The sequence below is a fragment of the Macrobrachium rosenbergii genome, chromosome 42, assembly GCF_040412425.1.
Source record: "Macrobrachium rosenbergii isolate ZJJX-2024 chromosome 42, ASM4041242v1, whole genome shotgun sequence".
Lineage (NCBI taxonomy): Eukaryota > Metazoa > Arthropoda > Malacostraca > Decapoda > Palaemonidae > Macrobrachium > Macrobrachium rosenbergii.
In genome coordinates this window covers 15,440,914-15,467,669 of record NC_089782.1, presented here as the reverse complement: position 1 = coordinate 15,467,669, position 26,756 = coordinate 15,440,914, and the positions used below count along the sequence as shown (strand labels likewise).

Below are 26,756 nucleotides of genomic sequence, written 5' to 3'. Positions count from 1 at the left end.
TTACACAGACATGAATTATGGTATAACAGTGAAACATTAAAAGACTTTATTTTAGGAATAAAGTGAAGTATGTTGTGAATCAGATGGCAGAAGAGTGTGAGTAATGGTGTATCAAGGTTAATTGCAGAAGTTCGATATGAAGAGGTGTTGATGAAAGGGAGATGGTGATTTGGACATGGCTTTCACACTAACCCTTGGAGAATAGTGCGATATTGTGTCAAGATTTCTCTAAGTGCCAGATTAGTTGAAAGACCCAGACTGACTTGGATGAGAACAATGACATGGAAGGGTAGAGATTTTTAGGGGTAAACCAAAGGAATGATATGAAAAGCAGAATTTCATGGAGGACCCCCTTGTATCGCACACCATCTTATTGGACAGTGTTGAGAAATTGTCGTAAGTCATGCAAGCCGTAAGTTAGGGCAATCTTTTCTTTTTTTGTCATTTGCATGAAGTCTGTATGTGTACCATGTATGTAAACTAAAGAGGTGATGTAGCAGTTATAGGCTTTGTCTCATATAGGTTAAAATGTCTCTGCATTTTTTTTGATCAGCCAAATTTTAAATCGTAGGCTGTTAACCCACGTTATGTCATTTATTTTTAAGATGACTAAGTTACCTCTTAGAAAATTGATATGCTGTATTTCTTCTTCTCAGTAGTGCCTGTTACTACTCAGTGATTATTTTGTGACTTTACACTGCTTTGTATGAACAGTTTAGTCAGTTGACAGTAGACGTGTCAATTATGTATCAGATATTTGTATGTTATGGTGTTGTTTGGTGCTCAGTGAATTTTGAGTTGTCACATTTCACCTTTTGATTGAGTAACAGTAAGAAGGTAGGGACTTGAGATGGGATCTTGGGATTTTTTAATATGTTGTGAGCATTGTTAGATCTTAGGTGTTCAAATGCAATATCAGGACTTACCCCAATGTCCCCATTTGTACAGATGCCTTGTAACTTGCATTGATCTCTTGGAGTGCTTGAATCTCTTATGACAGATCTGATGTGAGGAGTTATGGTGGAACATATGACGATTACAGCTATGGCTCCTCGTCCTCCACACGCTCGACTGAGAAGCAGTATCTTGACAGGTTGGTAGCATGTTTTTAGTTAAATTGCAGCTATGCTGCATGCTAATGTATTTAATGAGAGTTTGAGTCAAAAGAGTAATGCAGTCACTGTATGGTTTATATAACTGATTCTGTGGAGAGCCTTTCAAGATTTCTTTAAGCCTTTATTGCTTCTACTACAACTATTGTACTAGATACCATATTTGCACGAGTAGCCTGTATCATAAGAAGCTACCGGTACTGTATATACTCGTGTAATGTGTGATATTTAAAGACTAATTTTATGTCCTAAAATTTGGGGTCAAATGTTACGTGAGTTATAGATTTAGAAAAGTGCAAGATTTTGGGACTAGGCTAAGCCTAGGCTTTGGATTTCCTGACAACAGAAGTCAACAAAGCAGCATTTCCTTCCACAAAACTTGATGGACTAATCTATTTATTTATTTATTTTTTTGTATAATAAAGACAATAAATATAAATGCTTTACTTGTATGAGAATCTTTTGTTATGATGTTTCTATATTTATGGCTGTTGTAGGCTATAATAAGTGTAGCCTACATTTCTTGAATGTAAACAAGTATTAGCTGCCATTTGTATTTTATCAGCTGGTTTCACTTACGATTCACAAAAAATTGTATGTTTTTGTTCTTTTGGTCAAAAGAATAGTGGAATTTGGTAAAGAGAGATTAAAGAATAGAAATAAATGGTTATTATACTTTTCGCTAATTTTAGTGGTTGAAGAGAGATTAAAGAATGGAAGTGTATGATGATTGTACTGTTCGCTAGTTACAGTGGTTGCTTGGCAAGCTTTCGGTAATTATGACAATTGTAAACAAGATGGTCGAAAGTTTTTCCTTTCATATATTATAGTTAATTTTAAAGTTTTGAAATGATTATATACTGATTTTTTATAGATTTTATGGGCATATTCTCAGCTTGGAGCTTTGTAGTTTAACTCAATTTTTAGATATCAGAATCTTAGACTAGACTATGGTAGTGACTGCTAACATAGCCTAGGCTACCATCGTGTTTTGATTCCAAATATATAGGAACATAGCCTAGGTATATTGCCAGAATCAAAACTTGAACATTACATGGGGTACTTGCTGAAATTCTAATATATGCAGTAAAATATGGGGGTCGGACATTACGTGGAGTCAAATATTACACAAGTATATACGGTAAGAATTTTAATACTTTTCATTAATACTTTTCACTTTAATGAAAGGAATTACAGTAAATGGTACCAAAGTAACCCATACTCATTTTGTGTATGGTCTGTGTTAATAAAGTTCTCATACCAATAAATATATCATACCTAGAAGTCTTCCATAAATTTTTGTTCAAAAATACAAAGCTTTGTTTTACAAAATCCCTTATTTTACAAGTTTTGGTCAGACCTGGTCCTGAATTTGAAATTCCTTTGTTAGCATTGATTAGTGTGGCCCTCAAGAGCTGTTATTTCACATTGTCTCCATTGGGTAACTAATTGCTATCTTTCTGTTGGACCTTCCTTTTCAGTTTTTGTGTTTCAGTGTTGGTTTTTTTTATAGAATTAATTGTATATTGTGTTAGTTGTAGTCTTGCCATAGCTCTACGTAAGTGTTCACTACCCCCAAGGCTTTGATTTTCAGAAGACCTATGCCCAAGGTGCTATTAGATTTTGTATAGAGTGAATTACAGTGTTTCTTATGTGTTTAAAACCTGCAAACCTTCTTGTTAAGAAGACTTACAGAAGGCTGTTACCTTTCAAAGAAAAGTCCACTGAGAAGGCACATAAATGAAAAAATAGTAGACAGAGAGGGGAAGAATAGCAAATCAGGGTGCGTTAGCAAACAAATACTGGATTTGCAAAGAAGAGCAACAAAGTCAAAAAGACCAAAGCAAAGTGTGCGACACTTTATCGTAGTAAAGAGTTAACAAAGTGTGCGACACTTTATCGTAGTATAGTAGTTAACAAGATTGCAGGGTCCCATTTCCAGACTCTTGAAGGACTTCTTCAGTAAGAGAAGAAAATTTTATTAAAGATCTGTAGAAAATGCCTTTGGTTTTATATAAATTATAATTTTTTCGGAAGATAAAAATTTAGAAAGTAAGTTTGAATGAATTCTATTGCATGCATATAAAAACCCTATTCAGACAAGTTTAAATCAGGATAGCCTGAGCTATTGCTCTCAACCCAAGGGGTAAATTTCTGGTCATTGGTACCAACAATGCCACCAGGAAGGCCATAGAGCAGTTTTACAGCTTATGGAATGAGAGACATTTGGGTAACCTGGCATCTTCATACATTGATGCTGTGCAGTGCAGGTAACATGCTCTAGTTGTGTGGGAGTAGCCTTGTGTGTTAGTTACCCATCATTTTCTTGATGATTACCTTTAATTCATGCATCAGGTCTGACCTGCTGAGGCCAGGATAAATTCATTTGTAGAACTTCAGTCATTTATATGTGAAATATTGTTTATGAATATAGTACATTTTTACTCAGAATTTAAAGTATTTAGATGCTTTATGAAGCATAATTGTTTTACTACTGTTAAAGGGTAAGGTTAGATTATTGAGGGTACTTTTTATTTTTAGAATTGTTGTATCTTATCCATCCAGAAATTTGTGTTTTTTAAATATGTATTTTTCCACTTAATTGTAATTCGGTATGAGTGTCCTCACAAACTAAATGTTAAAAGGTAAACAAAGCAAGTAATATGGCTTAATCCAAAGTAAGAGTACATCTGCTTATACAGTATTATTATGGAAATAATGTTGAAATCTGCTGATGTTTTCTTAGATAATTTTGAACCAGTAGTAGTGTATGAATTCTTCTTTCCATATTTTAAGTAGATTGTAGTCCCTTATGAAACACCATAAGTATTTTAAATAAGTTGTGGTCCCTTCTGAAAAATGGGGAAAAATTATGTAGGTAAAATCCACTCTATAATCCAGTTAGGTACTACAGTATTTGTCCATTGGAATGTTTTATCACTTTGGTCTTTTTTATCAGTTTTATTTAATCTATTGGGTATATGTCCTTTGTTTTGTTGGCAAGAATAATTTCCTAAAGATTTGGACATGACAGACTGGTAAGAATCATGGCATTTGGGCAAGTTGATGTGCTTGTGGTTTCTGTGGTAAGCCAGGAAACTTGCTTTTGTTTATTTTCATACATTCACATAGTAAAGTAATACTTGCATTTGGCAGTAGTATGTGGTTTTGAAGTAGATGATGATAATCTATTTATTGCCCAATTTTAGTTCTGATTTAATGTTAGAAGCCGTATCCATATCATCCATTCATTTCTTCAGGATTCTTATTTTTTGCCAAATGTTTGAATTTAAACTACATGAAAGTGATACTTGGCTTTTCAAGCTTTAGCCTGTAATAAATATTGATTTTTTTTACAGTATATGTGGACTGACAAAGATTTAAGTATCCCACAAGTTTAATCCCTTTTCATTGTAGCACTTTTTATATTATTAAGCAAGTCAAGTGAGTTTGAAAAGTAATAATTTGTGGAATTCTGTATTTATATTTTTCAAGCTTTTTAGAGTTACTCTTTAGTGTTAGGAATATTTTGTTTTGTTTTATGGGTTTGTTTTGAATTCCATGTTTGCTTTCACTTTATGTACAATATACTGTACTAGTACTTTGTTTTGAATGAACTTTTCTTTTGATATTCTCTTCTGATACAGACTAATAGAAATTTGGTTTACTTTCTAAATTTGAGTTCTCTTCTTTTGTTGTAAAGTACTTAAAAATTAGTTTTACATCTCATGCATAAGTATCTTGGAGGAATGTGTTCTTAAGTCTTTGAAGGTTAATTAACTATTTTGTTGCATGACATTTAATGATACTCTTACTTTGTTAGTTGTAGACATTGCTGCCTATGAAATGTGTTAATTGTTTTCCATTCCAACATGCGTATTTTGAGTTTTCCATTACTTCCTCACCTTTATTTCAAAGTTATTACTGTATAATCAGTATCTTTGTTAGGTTACCATGCATTCTACCCCATGATAAGGTGATTGCTAAAATTTTGGTGTCATTAAGGCCTAGGACTTATTTGCCACATCAGTAGCCTCCAAAATAAGGGATACATATTTTCAGTTCACCGTTCTATTTTTAGATGTCATTCATCTGTTAAGCATAGCGTAGGCTATGCTTAACAGATTTATTATTAATGATAATTATCTTGTTATACAGAAGTTCTAGTATAATACTATATGAAATTTAATTCCAACACTGGCTGAAACTGAAGTAAACCCATAGGCCATAATATAGGTAAGCAATAGCAAAGACTGTTGGATAGATTTGTCATTGGCACAAGAGCTCTGTTGTAATGCCACCTGTTGTGTGCAAATTGGCTCCATAGCCTCTCTTGGCGACTTGGGAATGATAGAAAATGGCCTTTGGTTCAGGAAAGAATTACAGTATTGTGAAATAGTTATGTTGATATGGGTAACAAGTGGAGCTTCCTAGAATAATTCTCAAATTTTAGCCTTCATTAGTTGATCTTACTTGATTTTATTAACAGTTTGACTTTGAAAACAAGTTTACAGAAGTGTAGAGGTTGGAATTAGAGAATCTTACAAGTTGCGTTACTAGAATAATGTTATGATAAATGAAAGAACTTGTAATGATAAAATTGGTGATAATTGAAAGTGGCATGGGATAGGCTAGTCATCAACTTTTATGTATTTGTAATTAACCATGGTTGTTTTTAAAGAAACTGTTTCAACTACAAGATGGAATTATCATAAAAGTTGAAGTACAGGACTTGCATGATAGAATTGATAGACTACCCTATATTGGAAGGCATCATGTTCTTCTTTGATTCATATTTTATGCCTGATACAGTAGTCAGCATTTGGTTTGTAAAGGTTTTTTTATGCTAAATTACAGTATATACTTCCTTGCTGTCATAAATGGTGTGCAAGATAATTTTAGAATGTGCTGTATGGTGTTTTAAGAAATTATCCAGATGTATGAATGTATTCAAGTAGAAAAGTTTGGTTTGTCAGTTTTTCACTCATTTATGGTTTTGGAACTTTTACCTACTCGGGTTTGGTAGGTATGTCATAGGAGATAGCGTCGTTTATGGTCCCCCGGGTCAGTACCCACGTAACTTGCAGTCCTCGTCTTCCCCTGGTCGGCGTCCTCCCAGCCCACCATCTCCGCCACTGCTCAGTCGCAACAGCTACAGCAGATATTCCACTACTAGTCCAAGACGTAAGTAGTTGTCCAAATATATTTTTCAGGTTTCTTTCCTCAAGTATGATTAGCTCTTATGTTTGACGAAGATTACCCATTGGTGATGCATAAGCAAGTACCTTCAGCTACAGAGCAGAATGTACATCCTCCTTGTCAATTGTTAATGATCCATTTATCATTGTTAAGGAATTTGGTATGGAATGCAGTACCATCTGTTTTAGTGTCCCACCTTCATTAGTAGTTTATACATTCTTGACTGTATACTGTAGGTGCAAGGTAATTTTTTAAAAGCAGCATCTCTAAAGACCCAGTTTATACTTATGTCACTTCATAAAGGAGATAGATGGCTTCCAAACTTTGTGAAAAAGAATCAGAGGTAATTTAACTTTTTTGTACAAGTTTAATTACCCTTGTAGCTTTGGTGTGAAAATTTATCTGTTGCTAGTTGAACTGGTTTTTCTGTTGACAGTATGTGTTCATTTTCCATACTTAGGTTATTCATCTGGAAGGAGAAGTTTAACTCCAACAGCTTCAGCATATCGATCACTGTCCCCATCCAGTCGTAGACCTCCTTCACCCCCTTCTAGGAGGCCACCTTCGCCTGATAGTTTGTATTCCCGGGGACGAGACAGGAGTTATGATTCAGGACGGTCAAAGGATGGAAGGTTATTGTTTTATTAGTTTTTTCATGTATATGTATGGTATAAATATCTCTCTCTCTCTCTCTCTCTCTCTCTCTCTCTCTCTCTCTCTCTCTCTCTCTCTCTCTCTCTCTCTCTCTCTCTCTCTCTCTCTCTTCTATACATTTTTCATATGAAAGTTTTTCATTCATTTTCAGATACAGTAGTAAAGCTGCAACCTCAAGAAGTCCTGTGAGGGACAGCACCAGGAGTGTCTCTGACAGAAGAGATGATGGACGCTTAAGAGTTGATGACCGAAACAGGAGAGATACCGACAAGAGACTAGGCTCTCGAGAGAAAGACACTTTAGACTCCAACAAAAGACCTAGACTAGGGGACCATCGGAATGTGGATTATCACAGCACCAGCAGTACAAGAGGCTGGGGTAAGGATGGCTATGGACAGAGAGATGACCGAAATCAACACAACTCTCCTACTCGAAATCCCCGCAGGGATTCCAGAACTGACGGTGGTAGCAACAGGGATAGGGGCGGGAGAAGATTAGAAGATCGGCTTAGTATTAATCCTCCATCAGGTTCGAGGAGGAGTCCTGCTGCTAGACCTCGAATGGGTCGTAATGCTGCCTCACCCAGAGATGGGAACAATAAGAAGCCCAGGTATGTCTTCTCATTCACATTTGAGTATTTGTTCATGCGTTTGTAATGTCTTAGCTATTGTTGGGATTGTATTTTATTTAATAATTTTTCCTTAATGTTGTATAGCTAGAAGTTTAGTACATTTTATTAGTATGAATTATAGTATTGTAAATCTTAATACTGTAGCTTTATTTTTAATCTGAGTCTCTGTATAGGGCTGTTTCCAGGTTTGGTTAGAATATATTAGGCAAGATTTGTTAGGTTAGTGGTTATGTCCTCAATTATGTGGTAACTTATTGAAGTATACTGCATTGTATACTGAAATTCTATTTGTTAAAAGTTATTCTCCAGAAAGGGTAGCGGCTCTGATTTCTAAATCAAACATTTTATCAATGTGTGTGTTAACCCTTAAACGCCTACTGGACGTATCATACGTCGACTAAAATTGTCTGTTGGGTGCCAAGTGGACGTACCGTACGTTGACTACAAAAAATTTCAACCTTCGGTCAACTTTGACTCAACCGAAATGGTTGAAAAACGCAATTGTAAGCTAAAACTCTTACATTCTAGTAATATTCAATCATGTACCTTCATTTTGCAACAAATTGGAAGTCTCTAGCACAATATTTCGATTTATGGTGAATTTTTGAAAAAAACTTTTTCTTACGCCCTTGCATGGTAACTCTGCCGAAAATTTCAGAAATTCTTTCGTCATTTTGTTGTAATTTTTGCACTGTTCTATATTAGCCGTTACATAAAGTTTTATATATGAAAGTGTGCGCAATTTCATGTACAATACAACAGAAAATAACTAATGGTTGTAGCTTATATAAGTTTTGAAATAGTTTCATATAAATCACGATAACTGCCAAAATTTCAACCTTCGGTCAACTTTGACTCGACCGAAATGGTAAAAAACGCAATTGTAAGCTAAAACTCTTACATTCTAGTAATATTCAATCATTTACCTTCATTTTGCAACCAATTGGAAGTCTCTAGCACAATATTTCGATTTATGGTGAATTTTGAAAAAAATTTTCCTTACGTCTGCGCCAGAAATTCTTTAAATCACGTTGTCGTAATGTTTGCACTGTTTTATATTAGTTGTTACATAAAGTTTTATATATGGAAATGTGCACAATTTCATGTAGAATACAACAGAAAATAACTCATGGTTGTAGCTTTTATCAGTTTTGAAATATTTTCATATAAATCACGATAACTGCCAAAATTTCAAGCTTCGGTCAACTTTAACTTTCGACCGAAATGGTAAAAACGCAATTATAAGCTAAAACTCTTACATTCTAGTAATATTCAATCATGTACCTTCATTTTGCAACAAACTGGAAGTCTCTAGCACAATATTTCGATTTATGGTGAATTTCTGAAAAAAACTTTTTCCTTACATTTTTGTGCTGATAACTCGGCCGAACATCTTAGAAATTCTTTCGTCATGTTGTCGTAATGTTTGCATCGTTTTACATTAGTCGTTACATAAAGTTTTATATATGAAAATGTGCGCAATTTCATGTAGAATACAACAGAAGATAGCTCATGGTTGTAGCTTTTATCAGTTTTGAAATATTTTCACATAAATCACGATAACTGCCAAAATTTCAACCTTCTCGCCAACTTTAACTCGACCAAAATGGTAAAAAACGCAATTGTAAGCTAAAACTCTTACATTCTAGTAATATTCAATTGTTTACCTTCATTATGCAATAAATTGGAAGTCTCTAGCACAATATTTCAATTTATGGTGAATTTTTGAAAAAATCATTTTCCTTACGTCTCTTGTGGTAACTTTCGGCCGAACATCTCAGAAATTCTTTTCGTCTCGTTGTTGTAATATTTGCACTGTTTTATATTAGTCGTTACATAAAGTTTTATATATGAAAATGTGCGCAATTTCATGTACAATACAACAGAAAATAACTCATGGTTGTAGCTTTTATCAGTTTTGAAATATTTTCATATAAATCACGATAAATAGAAAAAAATTCGACTTTTAGGTCAACTTTAACTCGACCGAAATGGTCGAAAACTGCAATTGTAAGCTAAAACACTTACAGTCTAGTAATATTCAATCAATTAGCTTCATTTTTCAACAAACGGGAAGTCTCTAGCACAATATTTTGATTTATGGAAAATTTTTGAAAAATTTTTTTTCGTCTTTGCGTTTCTTAATTCATGCATCATTTTGTGATAATATTTTCTCTGTGTTGCTTTGATCGTTTTATAATTTGTTATATACCAAAATCATCGCAATTTAGTGTACAATACAGCTAAAAAAAATTAACTCATTGGCTTTAACCATTGTGCTTACAGCGCGATTTGTATACAATTATATAAGATTTTTTTTTTCTCTGTCATATATTCCAATATTTATATATGATAATGATATTTTTTTCATTTCTGATGGTTGCATACTAAACTTCAGGCAATGACAAAAAAAAGGAGCCAAAAATGAACTCTTAATCTTAAAAACTAAGCGTGCTGTGATTTTTTGAAAAAAACTTTTTTTCCGCTTTGGCACTAACTCGCCGAACGCCGCCAGCATACGGGAGACGTTTTTGTAAATAGAGGCTCGGCGTTTAAGGGTTAAGTAAACCATTTGTTTTATGTATGCCCTGTATTTAAATAAAATAATCTCAATAACACTTTAAATACCTTTGTCCAGGAATATGCTTAGATTCCTTTTTTTTTTTGCTTTAACTAGATTACGTAAAAACTAATTAATGGATCTTTTAAGTTTTTATTATTTGGGATGAACCTTACCTACTGTTAAATCAGATATCTCCTGCACTGATAGGCGAGTGGGCATTCAAACAAAAAGAAGGAGATCGCTTGGCTGACCGGGAAGACTGTCTAGTTCACTTGCTTGAATGTTTTAAGCTGTAGTCAGAATGCTCCTTGATGCCATTGCACATAGACGATTTTTGGTATTCTGTGAAGTTTGGCTGTTTTGCACCTGTTTACGGTATTGTAATTTAATTTTCCTAGGATGTCGTCCACCAGAAGCAAAACCAATAACATCAGGCTATGTAGGAATGATTTTTGTGTAAGTAGTATGTTGAAATTTGAAGTAGATAGTTTGGTTTGTACCAGCTGCGGGGGTACAGTGTGTGATCTCGAGACTACATGTGGTGAATGTAGGGATTGGTCTGAGGATTTTATGCTTATGTCGGATATAGGAAAAGAAGGGAAGCTGATAGATTGCGAAAGCAATTAGTTAGGTCAGGACTTAAACCTGTCAGGACTTAAACCTGTCAGTTCCTCCTTACCTAGTAGCCCTTCATCTGTAGCTATCCCTACTCAGGCTAGGCATTTTGATAGTGCTAGTGTTGAGACTTCCTTTGTAGCTCTGCCTTCTGCTCCCCTTTCGGTTCAGGAATAAAACATTAAACTTATTTTAAGTTCTATTACAAGTTTAACCGAGTTAGTAACAGGGAACTGTTCCGAATCCCCTCCATAGTGTTCCCCTGTTAGAAGTAAGGTGTTGGTGCCCCTGCCTGTTAGTAGCCTTGCAGAAGTGGGACCTGGCGAAAGAGCCAGCTACCAGGGAACTGGGTCGGTTCTCGTGTCAATGGGGTTCTGTGCTGTCCAATACCTACTTCTCCCTTTTCATGGTCTGAATCTCATTTAAAGCATTCACCTAAGGATCACTTTGGTAAACGTAAATCGCCCCATATTATTTCGACCTCTCCATCTTCAGTGGATAGTATTGAATTGGTTTGCACAGAAGAGTAAGAAGTTAGATGTAGACATTGTTAGTTACAATATGCTTGTAGTGAGTTGTCAAAACTCGGTTATGATGACTCAATCTATTGTTAGGAGTAGTTAGTTATAATATGCTTGTAGTGAGTTGTCAAAACTCAGTTATGACGACTCAATCTATTGTTACTCCTATTTCATCCCTTTCTGCTTCTCGGTCTAAGTCTTCCTCAACTATTCCTGTAACTACTGCTGTTCACTCTTTACATGCTATTTCTTCAGCCTTTGATGAATCATCTTCCTGTGGCTTTGTTAATGTTTCTTCTTCTCATCAGACTATGGTTTCAGATTCTTTGGTAGTTTCCAAGCTAGATGCTTTTCTAGCTGCCTTATGTGCTAATGATTTGTCAGTTGGGAGTGTTCTACAACCCACCGAGTCGCGGTTGGAGGAGGTGGGTGGGGTAGGTGTAGCCCCTTCTTCTCCCTTCCCTCCCCTACCATCCATTTACTTTGATGACTGGTAGCTCTGCTTGTGCCTCATCTTCGGCTTTGCCTCCTTGTGTCCCCCTCAGGGGAACAGCAGCAGGCTAATGTTCCTGCAGTTTCCTCTTCCTTTGGGTCAGATTTGTGTGGCGAAGAGTCTGCTTCTGTTGCCATGTCTCCTCAGTTAGCAGAATATCTTGATTCAGAAGAATCTCCATTGGTCTTCGGCGTTTGACGGAGCGTTGCACAGCTCTTTATCCTCCTTTGGTAAAGGACAAAGTTTCTATAGAGACTAGGTCCTGTTATCATCTAGTATCTCAGCTCCAGTCAAGTCCTTAAACAAGCCCAAGCTTTCTCCTGTGGTTAGGGTGCATTTTAACGAAACCTTTTGTATTTTAGCGCTCAAAGCTTCTTGTAAGGTGACTAGCTCTTGCCTTCCTGGGTTTTTGAAGCCATGGAGAGCTGCTATTTATGACACAGGTGTGTTGCCAGCACTTAAACCTTCCTCGGTCAGCAACTCGGATTTCTTTGCTTGTCTGGATCTGATGAAGAGACGGGCTCTTGAGACAGGTAAGATTCTTTGGTCTAATGTAGAAGCAGGGGCTTTGTCCAGGTCCCTTATTCAGAATTATAGAAGTCTTGTCTTTTGCTGGGCTTTCGCTTAGTACCATTGCTGCCTCTCTGCGCCAACTGAAGGATTTTTTGGGGCCAGCGGGTATCAGTGCTTGGGAGAAGTCATAAGATTTTTAGTCTTCCTGGACAAGGCTATTTCAGACGCAGCAGGCAAGTGTTCATTTGCTATCTCCAACTCCGGCTTGAGTCTTGAAGAAGAGGGAACAATTGTACTCCTTTTTGTCGAAGGTCTCTCCTTAAAAATAGCAGCAGTTTTAGTTTCTCCTTTAGATCGTCTTCTTAGTACGTCCCTATTTAAGTCAATAAGGAGGATATTGCAGTACAAGAAGGTAGAGAGTGGATCAGACAGTCTGTTAAGTCAAGCATGAAGTGGCCTGCTCCTTCCATTGCTTCTGGCCCTCCAGCCAAGGTTCATGCCTCCTCATCTCAGCAAGCGCCTTCAGCTGCTAAGACATTTCGTAGACCCACTTCAGACTTCGGTAAAAGCAAATCTACGAAGGCTATTACAAAGGAATGAAGTTTATGCCCTCAAGGTCCGGTGGGAGGTCGACTACAGGCCTTCTGGAAAGTCTGGAGAGAATCAGGAGCAGAACATTGGGTGGTAAAGGTTTCAAGGGAAGGATATGTAATTCCTTTTCTGTCTCCTCCTCCTCTATCATCATCCCCAATAGCTTTTCCCGCTTATCTTCAGCAGCAGGGAAAGTCTTATTCACTAAGAAGAGGTGGTAGAGAAGGTGGTGATTGAGTGGGTGTTAGGAGACACGCCGGAGTTTTACAACCATCTTTTTCTTGTACCAAAGGCGTCTGGCGGGTGGCGCCCAGTTCTAGATGTGTAAAAACTCAACACCTTCATTCGTTTATCCCATTTCTCAATGGAATCAGCCGGCACAGTGCTAGAGGCAACTCAGAAGAACAACTAGATGATATCAGTGGACATGCAGGATGCATATTTTCACATTCCGATAAACCCTCAGTCTCGCAAGTTCCTTCAATTTGTGTTGTTGGGAATGTATTTCAGTTCATGGCACTTTGTTTCAGCCTGTGTATGGTCCCTCAGGTATTCACAAGAATTTTAGTGCCACTACAAGGAGGATGCCACCTCTTGGGAATAAGGATTCTGCTCTGTTTAGACAACTGGCTAGTGTTAGCCAGCTCTTGGGACAGAATTTTGATGGCCAAATATCTGTTGCTTTGCCTGGCTCTTTCTCTGGGCATAGTGATCAATTTTCAGAGGTCTGCACTGAGTCCAACTCATTCCATACTCTATCTGGGGATGAGGATACTCACAATTTTCAGGTTTTTCCTTCAGAGAAATGAATAGACAATTTCTTATCTCTTCATTGAAAATATCAGCCCTTAAGGGCTTTGGCTCTGTCTGCTGGGACACATGGCATTTTTGGAGAAATCTGTCGGGTCAGCAAGACTCACAATGCACGCAGCGCAGTTCAGTTTTATTTGAGAAAGACTTGGGACAGGAAGTTTCAACCAGACTCCCTTTCAGTCTTGGTCCCTGTCAATCTCCAAGAGACGTTGGCATGGAGGGATTATCAAAGACTGGAGAAAGTTAATGAGGCCAGACCTCACCTTGTTTTCAGACGCTTTTCTGACAGGTTGGGGAGCTTGCCTGGAAAGCCAACAGTTGTCCAGACAGTGGTCTCCACAAGAGAAGGATTTGTGCATCAACAGTCTAGAACTGTTGTCTTTATGAAAGGCACTCCTTCAGTGCAAGCACCTGTATCACCTCTTTATCATACATCAGGAACTAGGGCAGATTGAAATCGGAGTCAGTGTTTCGGTTAGCTGAGAGGTTGCTTCTTTGAACCGAAGCCAGGAGTATAGTGTTGGTCCCACAGTTCATTGCGGGAAAAGACATTGTGTTGGCGGATCAATTGAGCAGGAAGGGACAAGTCCTTCACACACAATGGTTGTTACATCCGCAAATATGCCAGTGTATTTTTCTCCCTGCCAGGACCCTCAGGCTTAGGCAGTAGATACATTCCTTCAAGATTGGTCTAATCTGGATGCTTATGCTTTTCCTCCTTTTGTAGTAATAAGAAAATTGCTGAACAAGTTTTGGGATTCAATCCATTGTAGAATAACTCTAGTAATTCCTTGGTGGCCTCAGTGATAATGGTTTCTGGACCTGTTAGCTCTTTCGGTAGATCTTCCTCATACTCTTCTGTTAAGGAAGGATCTACTCAAGCAACCGAGTTCAATGAAGTTCCACCAAAACCTCCTCATGCTGCGCTTGACCACTTGGAGACTCTTGACCGTCTCCTGCGGGCAAGGGGCTTTTCTAAACTTTATCAAAAGTCTATCCTTAAATCAAGACGAGCTTCAACCTTGGCCCTGTATCAAAGACAATGGTTTGTGTATTACTCCTGGTGTTGTTCTAGAGGGATTCCAGCACCTGTAGATGTGCAGACAACATTATCAAATTCGTGTTTTCTTAGATATACAGTAGTAACAATCTTTCGGTAGCTGCTATTTGAGGGTGTAAGTCCATGCTTCCTTCAGTCTTATGGCATGTACAGTTGGACATGTCCAGCAATCCAGAGCTTAAAGAGGTGTTAAGATTGAGATTGAAAACCCTAGACTGCAATATGAATCTCTTCCATGGAACTTGGATGTAGTCTCGAAGTTTTTATCCACATCTCTGTATGACCCTTTGGAATCTGCTTCATTAAGATTTTTGACCATGGGTTTTTTTTTCACTAGCAACAGTAAAAAGAGTGACTGAGTTACAAGCATTCTCCTACAAGGTAGCTTTCTGTAAATAAGTATATCTTAGTTTTACCAGACCACTGAGCTGATTAACAGCTCTCCCAGGGCTGGCCCGAAGGATTATACTTATTTTACGTGGCTAAGAACCAATTGGTTACTTAGCAACGGGACCTACAGCTTATTGTGGAATTGGAACCACATTATAGCAAGAAATGAATTTCTATCACCAGAAATAAATTATCTAAGAATGCAGTGTCCTTTTTTGTTAAGCATTTGACAAAACCATCTCATGAAGAGTTATCTCCAAATCTTTTACCTTTATTGAAGGTAAATATTCATAGTGTGAGAGCAGTTGCTACATCTTTTAATTTTTTGAAAATTTTGTCACTTGATGTAATTAATGTGGCACAGGAAGTGCGATTCAGTTTTTGCAGCTCATTATCTTGAAGACATTAATAAAATAAAGCCCTTAGCCCGCTAGTAGTGACAAGTAATGTCTCTTCCTGAACTGAAAGAAAGAATTACCTTTTAGGTTCTTTATCTTATCCTGGTTTTGGTTTGTGGGAAGCATGAAGGTACTTTTGTTGTACAGGAGCATACCTTTGTATCAGATATTTCTTGTTTATTGACTGTTGTTTGGTTTTGGGGCTTTCGGACCCAGGTACAGTAGTCCAATCACCCCGCTGTTTCCATGTTGGCTGAAGAATAAATGTTTTCTTCGCAAGGCTACCCTTAGCTGCACCCACATGAGAGCCTTTCATCCTGAATGGAATCCACCTTTGGCAGCAGTATTACCCAGAGAGGATTCCAGATTAGGTAAGAATGTTTTTGGGTTTCGTACAAGGAGGTCTTAACTCCCTTGGCTGAGCGAAATTTTGTGTAGCTGCACTACCCACTGCCCTTTTCTCAATGTGGGAATCAGCTAATTTAATGGTAGGGAAGGTTCATCCCAAATAATATAAATTTTCATAATAAAATTTCTTATTTGGATGCTTACCTACTGTTAAATTGACATCCTGCCCAGCCTCCCTGCATCTTAGTGGGCTGTCAAGGAGAATTTGGACCAGAGCTTAAAATGCTCGAACACACCTGTTGGAGAACAGGTGAACTAGACAGTCTTCTAGGTCAGCCAAGCAATCTTTACGTTTGAATACCGACTCGCCTATCGATGTAGGAGATATAAGCTAATTGACAGTAGACAGAAGCTAATTTAACAGTAGGTAAGTATCCAGATAATAATTAGGATTTGGTGTGGATCTGCATCGAGGTCTTCATCCAGAATTGTTTTGGTGCTTTGTTATTTTTGATATGTATTTATAAAATTTCCTTCTTGAAAAATATATTGTAAATAATGCAGAATCAAGGTAATTTTGACCCATTTTTAGGTCGAACTGACACCAGAACAGGGATACTTTTTTCGTAACCTAAAACTGCAAACCATTGTAAAATTTGTTAAATAGAGCTAATGGTCAAACTCAGTGAATGTGTAGAGTTTTGTGCAGTACCTTCTTGACTAAATATGTGCATTATCTTGAAGATTATTTACCTTTACTTTAAATATCTAAAAACAGAGTAAAGAAATGTAATCTGAATATCTAAAATAATAAAAAATGTAACCTGAAGCAGATAGATGTTTCATGGATACCATGAAAAGATTCTTGGTTTTCCAAAATATGGATTTGATCCACCTAATTTACCTTGGTTGTTCGTACAAGACCTTTATTTTGAGCTCAAGAGGAGGCTAATCTTATGTATAAACAATGTGTATATATGGATGAGTACACATGCATATTAAGGAAACAAGGGAAGCTAAAATTGGTTTTTTATTATTAACTTTCATGTTTTGCATTAATTTTCTGTGGTATTTGTTTTTCTTCTGTAAATTAATTTTCTGTATTTTGAAAATGTTGAAGGTGTATTGAAAGTTTGTATAATTTTTCTTATTAATAAGTAAGTCTAGCATTGGTTGTACTTGCTGAACAAAATTATACATAAAACCGTTTTAAGCCTTACCTCATAGACATAGGGATGCAGTAGTTGGGGATTAAAGGATTTTAGTTTTTTCTAGTTATTGATGTCAAAGGATAAAAGCAATTTCAGGAGACCGGATGACTTGAGATTGTGGATTGAGTCCAGAAAGAATGAGGGTGGTAAGAAAGGAACCTCCCAGGGCCATGGCCGCCCTGTTGGAAAGGGTGCTGCAGCAAGGTCAGGGGATCGCTCAAAATTGAAGAGGCCTCGTCTAGGAGACCCAAAGAGACGCCTAGGAGGTAACAAAGCCAGGAGGACAGGTGGACCATTGAGGAGAAATAAAATCTTGAAGAGTAAGTGTTTTGTTTTGTTTTTCTTTCAGAACTTTTGCTTATACAGTCTGTGGGTATACAGTATTTTCCTCCACGTGAAATACTACCCTACTTAGTACATAATGAAAATGGATTAAACGATCAAGAAGGGAAGGTCATAGAGCTATGATTTTTGAAAGTACACTGTTGAAGCCTTTTGAAGGACAGATGCCACATTTAAACAAAATTAGGTCTTGAGATTTTAGCTCCATCACTACCATCATTAAATTACCTCGAGTTATTGATAAACCAGTGTGTTGCGAATAAAGCTAGATCGGTTGAATTTTTAGAATATAGACGACTGGCAGCAAAGAGAGGGATGCGAAGTGGTGCTGGCAGTGGTGCTGGCAGCCGCAACAGCAATCGCTCCAATCGTGAGGGCGGAGGGAACCGCCGAGGTGAAGGCGGTGAAGGAGACAATACAGAGGATGCTGAAAACAACAAGCCAGGCAGTACAGCCTCTATCCACAGAGTGATCAAGAAACCAAGTAGAGTGAGTCTCGAGAATGACTTGGAGATCCGGCCGAGAGTAATGGGAAAGCGTACAAAGAAGCTTTTGAAAGACCCCAAGGAAGAGGAAGATGGGAGTAGGGTAAGAGAAAAGATAAAGTGATATTCCAGATGAGCATTGATCTCATCAGGTTTTTACAATGTGGAGACTTTATGCGTACTAAGTCCATAGCTATTGTTGTGCTTGCCTTGGATGGTTTTTTCTGCCAAGTTTTCAGAATGGTCATGTTTTTTGTCCATTTGCTTTGCATGTTAACCTTTTGAGATTCCTTGGGTTGTGGTAGCTTCCAAATCTTTATCAAAACACACTTGGTTTAGGATTACTGCATGCAAGTTAGGAGATCATTTTTTTATTTTGTCCCTACACAAATACAAACCTGAGGTCATTACATATGGGATTAACTTTCAGCGAGCTGGAAAACCGGCTGATAAACTTTTGCAAGGTGGTTATGGTAAGGGCAGAGGCACCGCCTGCCAGGTTTGTGCGCATTCAATTCTATGCTGTTTACTCTTGGCCACTGTCTCATTTAGATGTGCATTTCTTTTCTCTGGCCTGCCATTGACTTTTCTATTCTGTTTGAATATACAGTGGGTCCTCGGTAATCGTGGGGGTTAGTGGCCACAACCACCCACATTAAGCAAAAATCCACGATAAGTTGGAAAACCCATCTAAAAATGCTTATAACTGCCTGCTTTAATAGTTCAAACACCAAAGACCCCCTCTAAAAATGTTTATAATTGCCTATTTTAATAGTTCAAACACCAAATATACCTTAACTATTCTAAAAATTTTTAATACAATTTGAAAGTCATCTTACAACATTGCCCTTAAAAATATATGGCTCACAACTACATGTGAAGAGAGAACTCCCTCACAAAGCATCGTAGTTACAAGCCAATTAGCATCGAGGCAACATACCCTGCTCTGTGATTCCTACTTCCAGCCCTGTCTATCTATCTATCTGTCTATCCATGCATCTCTCACATTCTACTAGAGTCCATTGGGTAAAAAGAGAGAGAGAGAGAGAGAGAGAGAGAGAGTTTGCCCAGGTGCTCCCCCCTTCACATGTCAATATGTCAAGATGATTGACAGGCCCTCATCCCTCCCCCCAAAGTCAGAGATGGGAAAAACAAATTAAATTATATTTTGCTGTTCTTACATTAACATTGTTTGAAAATTAGTAAATCATTTATCACACAAAACAAATACACATGTTACGTATGCATAAAAAAGCTCTTATCTCAGAGAGAGAGAGAGAGAGAGAGAGAGAGAGAGAGAGAGAGATAGAGAGAGAGAGAAAAGGGAGGGGTTGAACTGAGGTGTTTATGTACGTAGGTAAGCTGTTTTGTGATTTTGCAGGATTTCAATTTAGCATTTTATTGATATTTTGTTTATGTTACAGCTGATGGCTGTACGCCAGTTGTTAGTAGCATCTTTGTTTTGAAATTCGTTATTTTTCCGATTGTCCTTTCATCAGTTGGTGAAGTATTCTTTCATTGGTAGCCTTGTGCCGTACTTAGTTAGGTTTCGTTTTGAAACCTTATTATTGAATTTGTGACTTTTTTCCCGATTGTGACTTTTAGTTGACTCTTAGCAATGTCAGACTCAAGTTCAACTAGCTTTAGGTAAAGTAAGTATACCTTAATTTAACCAGACCACTGAGCTGATTTACAGCTCTCCTAGGGCTGGCCCGAAGGATTAGACTTATTTTATGTGGCAAAGAACCAATTGGTTACCTAGCAACAGGACCCACAGCTTATTGTGGAATCTGAACCACATTATACTGAGAAATGAATTTCTATCACCAGAAGTAAATTCCTCTAATTCTTCATTGGCCGGCCGAGACTCGAACTAGGGCCTAGCAGAGTGCTAGCCGAGAACTCTACCGACTCGTCCAACGAGGAGTATTGCAGCAAAGTCTGCAATACTCATTTGACTAAAGAACCTTAGGATTCACTTACAATCTGCACAGACTGTCGGGGACAGGTATGTTCAATGGATTTTAGAGGTAAAGAGTGTTCAGACTGGGACAGTAAAAAGTGGAAGACTTTGAGATCGCATTTGAATAAACTGGCTAGAGATAAGAAGAGGAAGACAACTGCTAGACAGATTAGTAAGTCTTTAGCTAGACAGAAATCTCCTAATTCTAATGCTAATGTTAATATTGATGTTTATGTGATTTCTGTGAATCCTGTTCCCAGTCCTCCGTCTGTTCAACCCTCTCCTTTACCTGGCGCTCTTGTTTCCGAAACCAACCCCATTACCAGCCTTGAGTTGAAGATTGATAAGAGGTTCAAATTAATGGTAGAATCAGTTGGCGTTGTCAGTGAAAGTCCTAATGGACGAATAAAAGTGATTCATAATACCCAGTGTTAGTGGAGGAAGTGGCTGCTCGTCCCGCTGATTCTCCTAGGTATCTTGGGAGTCACAGGGAACATGAACGTGTCTGGGTAATTCTTCCTGTCCCAGTTGATCTTAAGAAAAACTGTAGCGGTCTCATATGTAGTCTGCCTGGGAGAACAAACTGCTCTATGGATGACAACGTTCCCCAGAAGGCTCATCCATTCATTGGCAAAACAGTTTTCGAGAGAAAAACTTCTTTATTGTTCTTAAACTAGACTACAAGGGAGAAGAGATTTCTTCATCTCCAGTAATTGGTACAAGAACAAGTGGAAAAAGAAATATGCATGATAACACATGTGGATGTAATGATTATTTCATTGCATAGTCCAATAATAACAAAATATAAAAGGTTTAACAAACATTATAAGAAATTTTATGAAATACAGTATAGGAAAAAGAAACTACTGATTTGAACACCCATGACTAAGGTTGCTTGTGGATTGCACACTTAATATGAAGAAAAACAAGTAAATGTCGTGAGTGAGGTATCAGAAAAAATCCAAATTGATAATACAAAAAAAAAAAAGAAAGTTGAACTCGACTGCTGTAACATAATTTTTTCAATAACTATATTATACAGTAGGATGTAAATGCTTTGCAGACCAGATTACACCTAGGAGAAATACAACAATTGCTAAAAGAATATGAACCAATAATATTGTTTACAACATGTCAACAATAGATAAATACACCTTAGCATCTTCATCATTAGAGGAAGGAAATTTAGGTACAGCCATATATGTACATAAAGTAGTTTATGACACAGTACCTGTAAACATTGCTGACTTGCAAATGTTAGGTATTAAGATCATAATAAAAAATGATAATTATGTTATTTAGAATTTATACAGATAACCTAATAAAAGTTACAGCATTGATAAACTTAAAGAATTTCTTAATGCCAAGGAACCTACATTATTAATAGTTTAGTATGTGATTTTAATGCTCACAATACGATATGGGATTGTAATTGTACAAACTCAAATAGAGCAGGAAGTAAAATATAAGAATTTGTAGATTCAAACAACATTTGCTGTATAATTGATGACAAAATGAGCTCATATTTTTCAAAAACACACAACATATTCCTCAGTAGACTTAACTCTATGTACAGCAAGCATAGTAGACAGATTGGATATAGTTGATGACTTGTATACCAGTGATCATTTCCCAATATCAATTTCATCATTACAAAACAGTCCTGCCAAGCATGTCCCTCAATGTAACCTTTATAAAGCAGATTGGGATCAATATCAATTCTACACTAGAAATATCCCACCATTTGAATATATACGAGATCGTAATGAAACAAATAGGTTTCTTGTTGAGTTCATTAAAAATGCCAAAATCAAAATCTCATCCAACAAAATGCAAAGTCCCATGGTGGTCTGAAAAACTAACAGAATTAATAAAAATAAATCACCAAATTAGAAGACATTTAGAAAATTTGAATAGAAAATTCAGTAAAATAAAACATTACTAATATCAGAAGAAAATTTACAAAAACTATCTGTGATTATTAGTAATTGATACATTAAAACCTCCATATAACAAAATATCTCGACAAAATTTAAAAAAGAAGTAATTGAAGGAAGAATAATTTCATGGAGGAAATACGTATCATCTGTCTAATAATACTCCCATACAAAAAATAAGGGAAAAATTCAGGAAAATAAATGGTACCTATGTTAAACCATCTAGAATGCCACATTAAAAAAGCGGAAAAAAAAGTACTTGATCTGAAAGAAGTCATGTAATAGGAGAAAACTTGGGAAAATTAAGTACAGTAGTGGTAAGAATTTAGATGAACACTTAATTTAACAATAAAGAAAAATATAGAAATAATAACAATAAATTTTGAAACAATATACTGTGTATATTATAATAGAAAATTTAGCATGGAAGAGTTGGAATTTTCTTTTGAACAGCAATAAATCTGCCCCAGGATGTGATGATAATTGTTTTGAAATGATCTGCCACTTAGCACCTTTGGCAAAATCATATTTGTTACAGTTGTTTAATCACTTATGGCTGGCTTCGAAATTTATTTCCTGATGAATGGCGTAAAGCTGTAATTAATTCTATCCCCAAACCTGGAAAGGATCCCAGTACAGTAAAGCTCCCAGATTCGTGTTCTCACAGTTCATAGACTCCAGTTATTCGAAGGATTTTCTGTGGAACTTATCTACAAATTATTCACAAGAAAACTCGCCCATTTGCCGGTTTTTCTGTGGAACAGATCTAGACAAATTTCATGGGAAACTCGCTGTTTGCATTTTTTCTTTTTTTCCCAGAGCAATATTCTTTATTTTCATATTTACTGTATAACAACATTAATAATGTACATTAATAATAATACTACAGTACATAATAGTAATAAGATTAAATAGTAATAGTACAGTAATATTAAATAATATATCTATGTCGTTCATCAGACTGCACAGCTAATTTCATCATCATCATCATCTATCATCAACACTCATCACCGGTGAGTACCCATATGATTTAATCTTATTATTATGTATTATTATTAAAGGTAGTACCTAGTGTATAGTACAATATTACGTATTACACTATTAAATAATAATACTGTAATACGTTATACTGTACTATACACTAGGTGCTACCTTTAATAATAATACATAATAAGATTAAATCATATGGGTACTCACCGGTGATGAATGTTGATGATAGATGATTATGATGATGACAAATTAGCTGTGCAGTCCAATGAATGACAAAGATATAACTGCACAGCAAAGTAGAAGAGTTAAATCTCCTCTGAGGGCACCTCTTCACCTTCAGGAGATGCTTTGTCAGGGGTTATTTGAACATGGCAATGAAGGTGATACGGTAGGGCTGCATGAGTTCATTATTGGCATTGGAAACATTTGTGGCCCTTTCTCGTTATCATCCCATGCCTTTATTATTGTCTGCAATTGCCTGACTTTTTAAATAATTTGTACAGACTATGAAATTCTTAAAAATCATGGTCCATTGGTGGGATAGAGAGGGCGGCGAGGTCTTCTCCAATAAAGGCCATCGCAAGGTTTATGCCGTCTTCACAGTCCTTCCCGATGAAGACATTTGCACTTGAAGTCACGCCATAACAGGGTGCAACTTCTCTGTGACTTGTGACTTCACGTCACGTTACAATAATGTCTGCCTTCTCCTCGAATGTCGTGATCTTCCTCTGGCAAAGTACTTTGGCTCTTTGCCAAAAGCCTTACAAGGAGCAGGGCGCTTAATCCATAGTATCCTACACAAAACATGCACAACCGAGAGATAGTAGTGAACTGAGATGCTGGGTCCTACTAAGTATATTTTCGTGACTACTGTAAATACATTTTTTATGACGAAAAAAGATTTACAAATTTCAAATATTACAGTACTGTAATATATTAATGTAAACAGCAAAATTTCAGCAACATATATATTTTTTTTTCTTAAAAGATGCTTTACCCAAGCCAGGATCTGCCAAGAAAGAAATTGTGTCCTGGGATGCTGTATACCCAGGCGCAATGACACTCAACACAATATTGGCTTTTGTCTGTAAAGCAGCCAATCCAGGAACGCCATTCATTTTCCTTGGCGCTCATTGGCTGTACACTTGGCAATGATTGGCTGGATCTTCAATCCTATCTCGCAGAAGATGGAATTGTGGGAGCCCGCATGATCGTACTTGGCCAGTTCTCTGCGTAGTACGTAGCATCTTTTCATCAGGTGTAATCATGGATCTTAGTGTGTCGGTTTTAATCGTTATTAGTGTTATTCGTGCCTAAAATGCCTCCTAAAAAAGTGCTGTGCTCCTTCTAAGGCCTCTGACAAAGAGCCTAAATGCAAGAAAGCTTGATGAGAAGTTAAAACTTCTTGATATGTTGAAGGAAGGGAAAAGTTATGCCGTGGTAGGCCACCATTTTAATGTCAATGAAAGAACGGTTAGGTACATGAAGAAAGAGGCAGTGTTTGACTGCTGCAGAAGGCAACAACATACAGGTAAAGGAAGGGGTCAGCGGACAGGCACAGGAAGGTGATGACGAAGGCGAATTAGAATTCTTAGGCTTCAATGAACCCTTGCCAGAAGAAGACGAGGAGGAGGAGGAAGAGCCACAAGCAGGACCATCATCAGCTCCTCAAGGTTTTCAGGCCAGCAAGGGGTTGTTCCACCGGTTCCAGAAGCAGTTCCACCTAAAATCTGTTTCTCAGCATGGGGAAGCAGAATCCACAGATACAGAAACTGTCGTAAAATATTCAGAGACCTTCAAGAAACTTACAAAGGAGAAGGGTTACTATCCAGAACAGGTGTTCAACATGGATGAGAGTGGCCTGTTCTGGAAAAAGATGTCGTCCTGGACATACTTCATGAAGGACAAAGCCAAAGCCTCTGGATGTAAGGCCCACAAGGATAGGGTTACCCTCCTAATGTTGAAACCAGGCTTTATTTACAAGGCTGCAAACCCCAAGGTCCTGAAGAATAACAGTAAGGTGTTACTGTCTGTGTTCTGGATGCATAACCCCAAGGCCTGGATCATCAAAGTCCTTATGGATCAATGGTTCAATTTGTTGCTGATTATGGATAATGCTGGTGGCCACCCCTTTGGATCTTTATTAAGAGGGAGTCTAGCTCGAGTTCCTCCCTCCCAACACTCAAGGCACTGTACACTCGGGACTCCCTCCAGCACCTTGTGAGTGCAATGGACGCTGACAGTGAATTTATGCTGAAGGACTATTAGCTTCAGTTCACGATTGCCACATCTGTCCACCATCGACCGATTATTTTAGGAAATGGAGGAGACCCTGAACACATGCAGGAACAAGTTGTGGCCTAAGTGTGTTCACAATTATTAGGGCTTCTCTCCTGAAGAAATTCAACATTCGGCCATTGGTAAAGCAGTCCAGTTGGCGAGGATTTTAGGTGAAGAAGGCTTTGAGGACATCACCGAGGATGAAGTCGGCACCCTCATTGATGCCCACTCTTGACCCCCTGACAGACCAGGATTTGGAAGAGCTGACGAAGTCTGCCAGCAAGGAAGAGGACACTCCAGGTTCAGGGGAGGAGGTGGAGGAGGATGAGGACCTGACTTTGTAATGTCTGTCCCAAATTAAGAGGATAATTAAGGAGGCTCAGGAGATGCTTTTAACATGGGATCCTTCTATGGAATACTCCTTCAAGTTTTCAGATGTCCTTGATTTGGCATTGGAGCCCTATACTCAAGCCGTCATCAGCATGAAGCAGCAGTGACAGCAGCTGCCTATCACTATGTTTATTAAAAGTATGAAGGAAGTCCCTCCAAAGCCTCCCCAAACCCCTAAAGAATTGCCTCCCCAATCGCCTGAAGTAGTGCCTCTCAAAGCGCATGAAGAATTTCCTCCCCTATCGCCTGAAGCAGTGCCTCCCCAAGTGCCTAAAGAAGTACCTTCCGAAACCCCCGACAAAGCACTGTTGAAGGTGAAGAGACCCTTAGAGGAGATGTAACTCCTCTGCTTTGCTATGCAGTCATATCTTCGTCATTCATTGGGCTGCACAGCATTCATCACTGGGGATTACCAGTATGAGTTACATATCGTAATATGTACGTAGTATTAAATTTTTTTAATGTGCATAGGTATCTCTCTCTCTCTCTCTCTCTCTCTCTCTCTCTCTCTCTCTCTCTCTCTCTCTCTCTCTCTCTCTCTCTCTCTCTCTCTCTCTCTCTCTCTCTCTCTCATATGTTCAGCCTCTGAAGAAGTTTGATCATAGTCCTCCTTTTCTCGACTTAGTGAAGTTGGCCCTGTTCTGCTCTGTCTTTTAGCACTGGTAAACAATCAAGACTTCTTTGATATCTATTTACATCTGGAGGCTTACACTTCACCATTCTACGTTTCGAAGATGATCAGTGACATTGATCGTTCCACTTCTATGGTCCTGCGGTTCCAATGACAGGATGGCATCTTATGGCGCCTCCTTAAAGACTAGACCTGCAGCCCAATGCCAATGACTTGTTCATTAGCTTTGAGTTTCCAAGAAATCATGTCCAAATTGTCATTTCTTTGACTAGTGAGATGATCAAATGAGCATACCCTGCAACTTCCTGGTGGACATCAGTGCATTTCAGGCCAGATCTTTTGAGGCCAGGGCATCGGTCTATACATTGCAATCAGGAAGAACCTGTCAGTCGAGTACTAGGATGTAATTTAATCATGCAGATCACATCTTTGGACGTTGCTCATAGGTCCTTGGGCACATTTTCCTTGGGTCCTTTGGTGGATGCTTATAAAGTCATGTAGTTCACTCAGCTCTTGAGAGACAGGTTGCATCTTGCCTAAGGTGTGCGGCTGCAAGGGGAAGGTGTGTGTGGGACTGGTCGCCTCCCTTTCTCTTGTCTTCCTTCCTCTTCCAGTGGGCAGAGGAA

The 26,756-nt window shown here is 37.8% G+C and overlaps 1 protein-coding gene across 13 annotated transcripts in view; it reads left to right on the top strand.

The window, feature by feature from the left end:
• LOC136827977 (serine/arginine repetitive matrix protein 5-like) overlaps window positions 1-26,756 on the top strand; it is a 105,182-nt gene that overhangs the window by 70,478 nt on the left and 7,948 nt on the right. For 7 of the 13 annotated variants that reach the window (XM_067085565.1, XM_067085564.1, XM_067085561.1 and 4 more), the window contains 6 exons: window positions 1,001-1,093; window positions 6,139-6,296; window positions 6,772-6,943; window positions 7,117-7,575; window positions 17,200-17,432; window positions 17,741-18,042. In XM_067085565.1, the coding sequence (XP_066941666.1) occupies window positions 1,001-1,093; window positions 6,139-6,296; window positions 6,772-6,943; window positions 7,117-7,575; window positions 17,200-17,432; window positions 17,741-18,042 (1,417 nt within the window). The remainder of the gene's footprint in view (window positions 1-1,000; window positions 1,094-6,138; window positions 6,297-6,771; window positions 6,944-7,116; window positions 7,576-17,199; window positions 17,433-17,740; window positions 18,043-26,756) is intronic. The other 6 variants (XM_067085570.1, XM_067085568.1, XM_067085567.1 and 3 more) reach the window with 2 other exon arrangements.